The sequence below is a fragment of the Bombyx mori genome, chromosome 10 (assembly GCF_030269925.1).
Source record: "Bombyx mori chromosome 10, ASM3026992v2".
NCBI lineage: Eukaryota > Metazoa > Arthropoda > Insecta > Lepidoptera > Bombycidae > Bombyx > Bombyx mori.
The window spans coordinates 8,169,930-8,180,961 of record NC_085116.1 but is presented as its reverse complement, the minus strand read 5'-3'; the positions used below and the strand labels follow the sequence as shown (position 1 = coordinate 8,180,961).

Genomic DNA, 11,032 nt, shown 5'->3' with positions numbered 1-11,032 from the left:
ACATAAATTTGTATAAATTTATACGACATTTTTTATTTACCAGTAGTTGACGTTGTTTTTGTCGTTTGTCGTTCAGGGCAAAGTAGAAAGCACCAGACCGCGTGGAAGGTTGCCCATGCAATTGACCGACCACGTCAAGTTGGCAGTTGGTAGTTGTTTACATGAGTGTACCAAGCTCACTACAAACCGGGAGAAGTGGCGATTGCTCGTGAGGCACATAACATCTGTCCACAGCAATGATACTGAATGACGGCCACGACCGCTCTGACAAGTGTGATACGACAAAGAAAAAAAGTTGACCCGTATAGTCACCTGCATTGGCAGACAATTCAAATATACCTCCCTATGTTTACCTTACAACTTGACATAATATTGATAAACATTATTTATACTATTAAAAGCAGAGTTCTTAAAAATATCTTAACATAAGTGACACCGCTGCTATCTTTACTTACGGATTGCTTGCAGAGGCATAATCCTCTTCACTAATGCACGCCACTTTAAAATGCTTCCTACCATCTAAGCCAGCGGCTCCCAAACTTATTTTATCAACTACCCACTTTGAGAATAAATTATTATTTAGCGCACCCCTTTTTTTAACCTACTTAAAAACTACTATACCGAGAACTCAGTCGGTGTCTAAGAGTCCTCCTAAATGAAATTACAAATGCTTTCCAAGCCTCTACACAACACCCCCTTTTTTTTCTGGGTCTCTTACCGCCCCCTTTAGGCTGGCAGCGCCCACAAGGGGGCATTATCGCCCACTTTGAGAAAGGCTGATCTAAGCACATCGGCCACCGGCATTTCGTGTTACCATAAACGCAATTTCATTGCGCTGAATCCGTCGGAATCAGATTAGCTTCATAGATGGATTGTAGTGGATAGTCTCTGATTGGCATAAACGAGAGATTCGCCTGTAGTTCAGAAGGAAACAGTAACTCATAATCAGAGGAGCTTAATTATGTTCGGCTGTTAATTTGAAGATATAAACATACGGCCTTGGCTACTTCCAATTTACTAATTCCCTTTCTTCCGAGAATTGTTTGTAATATATTTCTTAATACCTAACTGTCTACACTATCTAACGTAAGTAATAGTTGTAGTGCATATTGCAGGCCCATGCTGTCTCTTGATACAACTTTAAGGTTAGAATAAAAAAAAACTAATGAAATATCTATACTTTTATTTATTTATTTATGTACACACAAAAAAAGACATAGTACAGAGTAATAGGAAAATTATTTACAAAGGCACTGCTTATTTCTTTAAGAAATCTCTTCCAGCAGATCTCTATACATTAATTAACATGTTAAGAAATAGCAAATCAATGTTTGTGCATTGGCTTGTGGCACTGAATGTCTGTGTGCTTCACTAGCCACCTAACATTAACTATACGGTGAGCTCGTCCGGCCACACGCAGCTATAAAAGAAAACTTAAAAACCAATTCGATCGAATTGCATTGGTTTAGTACTACTAAAAATATTGAAAGATTCACGGTCTCAGCACTAAACAAAACAAGAATACTATGGAGTTACAATATATTTACATATGACGTAAACAAAAAATATATATATAATGTATTATACGATAATAAAAAAGTAATTAATTTCAAATGGCAACGAAAGTAATTGTCTATAATTCGAGAACAGACACAGAACGCAACAGACGTTCGAAATCTTAGAGATGCTCGAAAGCTCCACGAAAGTATTTCCCATTCATCGCGCACGAACATTTCACACGCCAGTACAGTTAAAAAATTAAAGTACTCGTCATACATTTGCTCACAAGAATTCCGTATTTACTTTAGGTGATTATTTACACAAAAGTAGTTAGGAGGCTCGCGGTCGTACGGGCACCTATCAGCCTACACTCGTATATGGTCAAGAGAACGGAGGTCTGTCTCAGCCGCCAGAACGTCTATTTGTCTTAACGCAATACCTGTCAATACCCGTCCTAAGTTCATTGGCACTCGCTTTGGCGCATCCGTTGCTTAGATTTGTGCACTCTGGTTGCGCCTGTGCACGAGCAATTGTTTAACAGACTCCCTCCAAACTGGTACCGATGCTCGTAACATGATCTTCGGTATGCCATTAGCTTGTTTACTTATAAAATACTAAATAATCTTACTCGACAAGAGCTTAACAACCTTTTAGTTTGTTAAACTCTTCGAGCTTCGAGAGCTTCAGTCGTAAAATATTTTAATGGTTTAATTAACTATGTACAAAGTATTGCATTTAATTTATTAACATAAGAAAAAGTACATGAAAAAAAACACGATGGTTTTCGTTTAAAACGAAAACAACGGTATTGATGAATCTGTTTAAATTTTAATAAGATCGTGTATGAATCATTTGCATCTCTTAACTCCTTTTAGCTGAAGAACCACTCCGAGCGTCATTGCATGTCGACCACCTAATTTGAATGTGAGTGTTAAATAAAACGGTGTTCAATATTTTGTAACAAAACAAGGAACACAAAGGGCGTTACACTCTATAAGTAAACATAGAGACCGATGGGTACGGGCGCACGACGACACGCGGTTCACACCAACTCTTCGATCATCAAAATAAATGACCACATTGCATTCACGGCAGCCACAACCGACCATTTCGACTGTAATCTTTTAATGATTTTCATTGTTTATAATAGATGATACAAGATAAAATTATGTTTTGCGATGTAGTGCGATCTAGATCATAATGCCGAGTCGACATTATCGTTATTAATCAAATTCAATGTTTCAAATGCCAATACAAATCGATTATTTATCAACGATATGCCAGACCATAGCCTAGGAAAGCACAGTTACGTATTTCTAGAAACTTAACTGTAAGTTAGTTTAAAATTAAATTTTCACACGTATTTAATGAGTTGAGTACTAATTTACCGCCAAGTAGATATATTACTATTCATTTCTTCAAAGTGAAACTGCACTAGGCTATTTGAAGTCCTCCAGTTAAAGGAACTTATTAAAATAACAAATTTATGTTAAAATAAATTGCAAGTCGTGATTAGTCCTTTGTAAATAATTTAAACTTGTTTTTGCGAATAACGACACTTTTAACTGCTTTTAATTTAAGTCCTTAAGAAGCGCTCACATGTAGATCAGGTTTTATAAATTATATTTTCGGATAATCTATTCATTCTGAGACCATTGTTTTTGAATGCGTAGAGAAAATTCCTTGGCGGTTAAATCGTTTGGTGCAATAAAATTCCCGTTTTGGAAAAAATTGATGTGCCTTTTGAATTCTAATGAAATTAATTAATTTCGATGCATTTATTAGTCATTTCACACGTCGTTTATCGAGATTGTGCAACAGTTATGTTAAATTTTATTGAATCAATTCGTTTTAGTAATTGATAAACGGACAGCTATCGGATAGTACATAATAAATAACGAAAAGAAACATTAGAGCATATTTCGTAATTTATTTATCAGTAGTTATGTATATGTAGTTTTAATTGGTACATCAAAATCTTCCTACATTCTTTATGATAATCAGGTACATTCCTTTTTCCAGTATTGGGTGAAATAATCGTTGAATTAAAAATGAGTTAACAAAAATTCACACAATGTTTTGATTTATAGAGTAAAATTGGCTAAAAGGGCAATAAAAAAAACCCTTTTTGTTCGAAAGGCATGACAAGATTATGGATACAAAATTACTACAGCATGCAGCTTAAGCTAAACAATATGAAGTCGTCGTGGCCTGCGTGATAAAACGCCCGGTTCTTTCGTATCCAGCGATGAGACTATGCCGGTGTTCGAATCCCGCAGGCATGTACCAATTTATCTGATGAAATACGTACCTACTTAACAAATGTGCACGAATGAGTTCCACGGAATGAATATCAGCGTGTAATCAAACCCGCAAAACTTTTAAATTGCGTAATCACTGTTAGGGCGTCTTATGAGCCCGCACGGGTAGGTACCACCACCCTGCCTATTTCTGCCGTGAAGCGGTAGTATGTTTGAAGAGTTCCATTGTACTGAAAAATTAAGACTGAAAAAGAACTTGATAACTTAGAACCCATATCCCAATGTGGGGGCAGCATTTGTGTTGTTGATGTCAATTGGCTTCAGTGACCACTTAACCACGGACCGTGAGCTCATCCACTCATGTTAGCAATAAAAATGCTGCTCACTATAGAATGAACAAAATACTATGCTGAATGCGAATTATATTAATTATTATGTCTTGGTTCCATCATAATAAGAATTAAATTTCCCAACATATAAGATTGGAAATGAGTACACGAGCGAAAGTTCGAAACATCAATGACATAAAAGTTGAAGAATACTAGATTTCACAGTATCATAATGTTAGAAAAAGGAATGAATGGAATGTGGCTCGAAAAATGTTAAAGTAAATGAATATAGCAGTAGAGAAGGACAGCAATGAAAAAAGACAGATTGTGTGGAAAATTAATGAATGTAAATTTAATTTGTGAGTATTAAGATGATAGATGATTGAACCTCTGAATTTCATCCCTGATTTGCGGCAAATAATCCTGTCTCTAATAATCCTTTGTGTCGCAATAAACACACCTTTAGAAATCGTAAATAAATGTGATAATTTTCTGTAATAGTACATAATAAAAGTCATTTGAATCCAGAAAGCGATAAAACAGTGCACCAAGCAAAACCGGACACAAAATACTTACTACTCTATATAGTAGGGTTTTTTCTTTGTTAAATTATTTACAAAATTGGATCGGTGAAGTCTTCGCCCTAATAGATATCTCTACTAATAGATATTTTAAACGCCTTCACACGTATCTCGTGTGAAGATTAAATTACTTACTTGGATACTTTTAACGTTCAGTAATTATTATGTACCACCACATTTTTATTACTTACCCAGCTTGTAAAAACAAAATGCTTGGACCCAAATGCCTTTTCTTACTTGAGTCATAAAATTAGCTACGGACATTATTAATATTTTCGGTTAATCAATATGCTAATTACGTTTTCTTATCATCGTTACGCCGAATTATCAATTTATTTACCTAAAGACTGATGTTTGTGAAATTGCGACGCGGATGCGGCAACGGGAATAATTGAATACCTTCCACAAAAGCCAGGTATAATTTTTGAAGGTGCGTATGACGAAGCGCAATCAAATCCGCGGTCAATGATCGACGCCCATCATTTGGAAGGTCGCCGCGCGGCCTTCTTTCGGCGAAAAATCGTCTAAGATACTCGTGATGTACATACATACATACACCCTGTGTTTATTTCGATACTCTGACAGTTATGAGAGCTTCGCATGTGTACATGTAGGTTATGTTTCTATGTCGATGCGCATACTCGTTGTAACACATTTTACTAATAAATTTAATTGAAATCTTGACGATCGCCGAAAAGTATTTCAATTGGATTAATTGTAGCGTAACGAATGCAACAAATGCACAGTGATATCGCATTCCGTCCGAGTGTATTCTCAATTTTGTAACATTATCATAATGGCTCAATAATTCTTTCGCGTGAATACCTTTGTGGGAACGTCAGGACCGAAGGCTGACTAAGTAACAAGCATCACATGCGAATCCTTTATGTTTACGAATCACATACTTAAGTATTCTCGTGTCTGTGTGAATAACATGTTCATTAGATGGTGCATTGACATATTATTTGAAAAGGCTATTTAAAATGCTCACGAGAGGTGAAGGTGCCGGCCAACATATAATACACAACTTCCAATCGTCGTTCGTCGTCTATCACCATCCTTTGCTTCTTCAACATCTTGAATATCGATTGCTCAAGAAATGACTTTTAAATTTAATTACGTGTGTGATTAAGACTTATTCATCGGGAAAATAATACGGACTATTGCTAAACACGTCTCATTGCAGTCTTGTTTCATTACTTTACAATTCACCGAAAAATTTATTCAAATCATGAATCGACTAAATAGCATGTAACATGCTTCACAAAGAAATATAGTGACCTCGAAATGAAAATCATGCAGCACTCCTAACCGTTATAATAACGAGGTCATTTATCAACTTTGTATTTGTTTGTGTCCATATGTATGAGATCGTATTAAGAACGAGTAGATTATAGACTTCGGTCCATACATTTTGTTACGTACCTTTACGGAGCTTGGAGATGGAATTTCACTTTATTTGCTCTAACAATTGCGTGTGTTGTACCTAATCGAAAAACTAACTAACAATCATACAGGAAATGGCTATTACTTCGAATAGAGCTTTGTAATATCGTTTGTTAATGAACATACTGTAGTTTGTTATTTGTACTCTCGGGAATATTATGCTCCGAACACATAAAAGTCAAACACACCAATTCAACAATCATATAATAATATAATATTATGTGTACAATGTTCTAATAAAAAGTATAAAGAGTAAACAAGTCACTAGGCACTACATGACACCAATTCAAACTAAAATTATAATACGTTTTTACAAATCACTTAAATCGACGCGCGCGAATTTCGCCGTGTGACGTCACGGGACACCTGCGCGTTCGGGAACTCCGATCGCGACCGATGACGCCCGAGTGCAACCGAGTGTTGCACGCTACATCAGCCCCCCCGGAGACCGTTACGGTCGATAAAAATCGGGAAAGCGTACTTGACGTCCAGATTTCGTTCTTTGCACTGAACGTGAAATGCTTGGAGATGTATCAGCAAAGTGAGATTCTGAGTCGCTTAAGATGTACGCCGGCTTCAATCTGTCTAATGACACCGTGGCAGGCTTTCCTTTGATATCTATCTTGTAATATTTATCTCTACGTTCTAGTACCGTATAGGGTCCTGTGTATGGCGGCTGCAGAGGTTTTCTAATAGCGTCTTGGCGGAGAAAAACTTGATTTGAAGATGATAACTGTTTACTTATGAAAACTGGAGAAGTACCATGATGTATCACAGGCGTTGGTTTAATCTTTCGGATGTAGGCTCTTAGACGGGAAAGAAAATCATTATGGTCTACGACTTCTGTTGTCGAGGTGTTGAAAAATGTACCCGGTAATCGTAGGGGCTCTCCATACACCAACTCTGCAGATGACGAACCAACATCTTCCTTCCATGCCGAACGTATTCCGAGAAGTACCCAAGGTAGAACCTCATACCATTCATCGTTCTCGTGGCACATAATTGCCGATTTGAGCTGGCGGTGGAATCTTTCGACCATACCATTTGCGGCTGGATGATACGCTGTTGTCTGAATATGATGGGTTCCTGTCAATCTAGAAAGTTCTTTAAATAAATGTGCATCGAACTGTTTACCTCTGTCCGTCGTAATTTTCTCTGGGCAGCCAAAACGTGATATCCAGCCCGTAACGAAGGCTCTTGCCACTGTCTCAGCTTTGATATCATAGAGCGGCATAACCTCTGGCCAACGTGTAAATCTGTCCACTACTGTAAGACAGTATTTAAAATCGTGTGAAGCTGGCAGAGGTCCAATGAGATCTATATGTACGTGACTAAATCTATTAGATGGAGGAATAAACGCATGTACCGGAGACTGTATATACCGTGTGATTTTCGCGCGCTGGCATGGGAGACATGTGCGTACCCAGTTGCTGCAGTCCTTCTTAATGCTAGGCCAGACATATTTCTGTGTCATCAATCTTACAGTAGCTTTTACTCCTGGATGACTCAACCCGTGAATATTATCGAACGCTTGTTTACGAAACTGTGACGTCAGATAAAGTCGAGGAAAAGGGCTACGAGTATCACAATATAAACTCTCACCCGAACCAGAAATGTTGATTTTCTGTAGGTCAAGTGAAGAGCCGCATTCTAGCAGTTTTTGAAGTTCTTGGTCGTCTTTTTGCGAAGATGCTAAAGCATGCATATCAAGCTCACTCGTAATTGCTTCTGTGCGGGAAAGAGCGTCTGCCACTACGTTATCGTCTCCTGAAATATGTCGTACATCGGTTGTAAATTGTGACACAAAATCAAAATAGCGAAATTGCCGCGGAGAACAGTTTTCTGATGCTTTTTTGAATGCTGAGACTATTGGTTTGTGATCTGTAAGCACAGTGAAAACTCTGCCTTCCACCATATGTCTAAAGTGCTTTACTGCTTCATAGATAGCTAACAACTCTCTATCGAATGGGCTATACTTTCTTTGAGCTTTATTCAATTTTTTTGAAAAGAATCCGAGTGGTTGCTGTCCTTCATCTGTCTTTTGCTGTAGTACGGCACCGATTGCATTATCAGAAGCATCCGTACAGAGTATCAAAGCTGCCGATGGGTTAGGATGAGCTAGCAATGTCGCTTCAGCTAAACTTTTCTTACAAGCGATAAAGGCATCCAGCAGTTCAGCTGACCAGGTAATAGGCGTACGGGGTTTTAAAGCTGGGCCGGATAAAACATTGTGGAGCGGAGCTTGGATATTTGCAGCTTTAGGCATGAAACGTCTATAGAAATTAACCATACCCAGAAATCTTCGTAATTCTTTAATAGTTTTCGGCTGCGGGAAGTTCTGGATCGCCTCCACTTTCTGAAGAAGCGGTCTGGTGCCCGAAGATGATACGGCGTAGCCTAAAAAATCTACCTGAGGCTCACCAAACACGCATTTCGAAACATTAATAACAACGCCGTGGTCCTGGAGACGTTGAAATACTTTCTTCAGATGTTCCAGGTGCAATGTCTCGTTCTGGCTCCCTATTAAAATATCATCGATATAAGGATAACAAAAGTCAAGGTCTCTCAAGATTTCATCCATGAAGCGTTGAAATGTTTGAGCTGCGTTGCAAAGACCGAAGCTCATAAACGGAAATTCAAATAATCCGAAAGGAGTCGTAACAGCTGTTTTCGCTATATCTGCTGGGTTTACTGGTAATTGATTATAAGCTCGGATCAAATCGATTTTGCTGTAGACGGTACACCCAAAAAGGTTATGTGAAAAGTCGCCTATATGGCGAACCGGGTATCGGTCAGGTATTGTACGCGCATTTAATGCCCGATAGTCGCCACACACGCGCCACTCATTATTTTTCTTCGGAACTAAGTGTAATGGCGATGACCATGGACTGTCTGATCTTACTGCAATACCTGCTCTTACCATATCCTCGAACTCACGGGTGGCTATTCGGAGTCGATCCGGTGCTAGACGACGAGGACGACTGAATACTGGTGGCCCTGGAGTGGTACGGATGTGGTGAAACGTATTATGTTTAATTTTACGCTTAGACAGGTCCCCAGCCGGACGAGTGATGTCCGGAAACTGAGAAAGCAAATCATGATAGCGTGAAGTACCTGTAACAGACTTAATTTGATATAAATCGGTTGACGCAGGTTGAGCGTGAGCACTGAGCGACGTTATATTGTCTATCAAACGGTGATGTCTAGCATCCACTAATAAGTTATAATGCGACAAAAAATCTATGCCTATAATAGGCTTGCCGACGTCGGCTATAACGAAACGCCAAAAGAATGCACGTCTAAGTCCAAAATCTAAAGAAATGTTTATCCAACCGAACGTGTTTATGGTTGAACCGTTTGCTGCATACAGTTTATAGTCTGTTTTCACACATTGTCGATTTTGTACGCACTTATACGGGTAAACACATAAGTCTGAACCGGTGTCAACTAAATATTGCACTTTTGTCTTACGATCGGTTACAAAAACACGGCCAGCTGTCACACTACCGCAGTCAGGAGTCGCCGTCTTCACTGACTGCTTGTTTCGTTTCCCTCCCTGAAGGAACACGGCTCCCGGCACTTCGTAGATTTGTTACCAAAACGTCGATGGTACCAGCAGAGCCTTGAATCTACGCTGGAGCGGCTTCGGGATCGTTGACGCCAGCGCGGGGACTGTGCTCGAGTTCTCGAGCGCGAATGGGAAATAGCCGACAGCTCGTCCATCTTCTTTGCGAGATCATCAATGCGGCGTGTCAGTTGTTCCATAGTAAACGTAGAAGAAGAAACTTCGGTTGTGGGAACTGCCGTAGACATTGCAGCCACTTGATTCTGAGGTTGGAGCGTAATCTCATGAATTTTATCAACAATTTGAGCGACTGAGTCTAGAGGGAGATCGACTTGCGCTGCTATAATCGCTTGTACGTGACTAGGTAAACGACTCGTCCACAATGACCGAATGAACTCGTCAGGTACATCTGATCCAGCTAGATTTCGTAAGTGTCGCAAAAATTGTGACGGTTTTCTGTCGCCCAGTTCTTCATGTGTAAGAAGCTGTCTCACTCGTTGTTCTTGGGACGCAGATAACCGCGAAATCAACTCCGTTTTTATCTTCTCGTATTTGTTTTCCGTTGGCGGATTAGTTATAATGTCTTTAACTTCACACACGTATTTATAATCTAGATTTGCCAAGACGTGGTAAAATTTTGTCGCATCAACCGTGATATTTGAAAGCGCGAACTGTCCTTCCAATTGTACGAACCACAACGCGGGCTCATTAGGCCAAAATGGCGGGACTTTAACGCCAACACGACAAACCTCGCTCGCATTTTCCATCTTGTCACTATTTGAAGTCATCACTAAGTCTTTCTTGTTAATACAACGATTTATTATATTTAATTTTATAACTTGTACACTGAATCACGTCGGGGTCACCACTGTAGTTTGTTATTTGTACTCTCGGGAATATTATGCTCCGAACACATAAAAGTCAAACACACCAATTCAACAATCATATAATAATATAATATTATGTGTACAATGTTCTAATAAAAAGTATAAAGAGTAAACAAGTCACTAGGCACTACATGACACCAATTCAAACTAAAATTATAATACGTTTTTACAAATCACTTAAATCGACGCGCGCGAATTTCGCCGTGTGACGTCACGGGACACCTGCGCGTTCGGGAACTCCGATCGCGACCGATGACGCCCGAGTGCAACCGAGTGTTGCACGCTACAATACCAATTATTCCTCTAAAATTTTGCTACGTTTAAAATGAATAAATTAATAAATTTTACATTATCAATCTCGTTCGAATTAAACGATAAGAGATTTATTTGTAAAAATTGCATCAGTCAGAAATTTAATCTAGTTACAATTTTGTTAGTTACTGGTGCTAGGAGGTCTTGTGAG

General features: G+C 38.9%; 1 protein-coding gene across 1 annotated transcript; it reads right to left on the bottom strand.

Moving 5' to 3' along the window:
* Window positions 1-9,856: 9,856 nt before the first annotated feature.
* On the bottom strand, window positions 9,857-10,449 carry LOC119629003 (uncharacterized). The gene is made up of 2 exons (XM_038013306.1): window positions 10,019-10,449; window positions 9,857-9,917 (listed from the first exon to the last, which is right to left on the bottom strand). Exons 1-2 carry the CDS (start codon window positions 10,447-10,449, stop codon window positions 9,857-9,859), a joined length of 492 nt encoding a protein of 163 aa, XP_037869234.1.
* Between the last annotated feature and the right edge of the window lie 583 nt (window positions 10,450-11,032).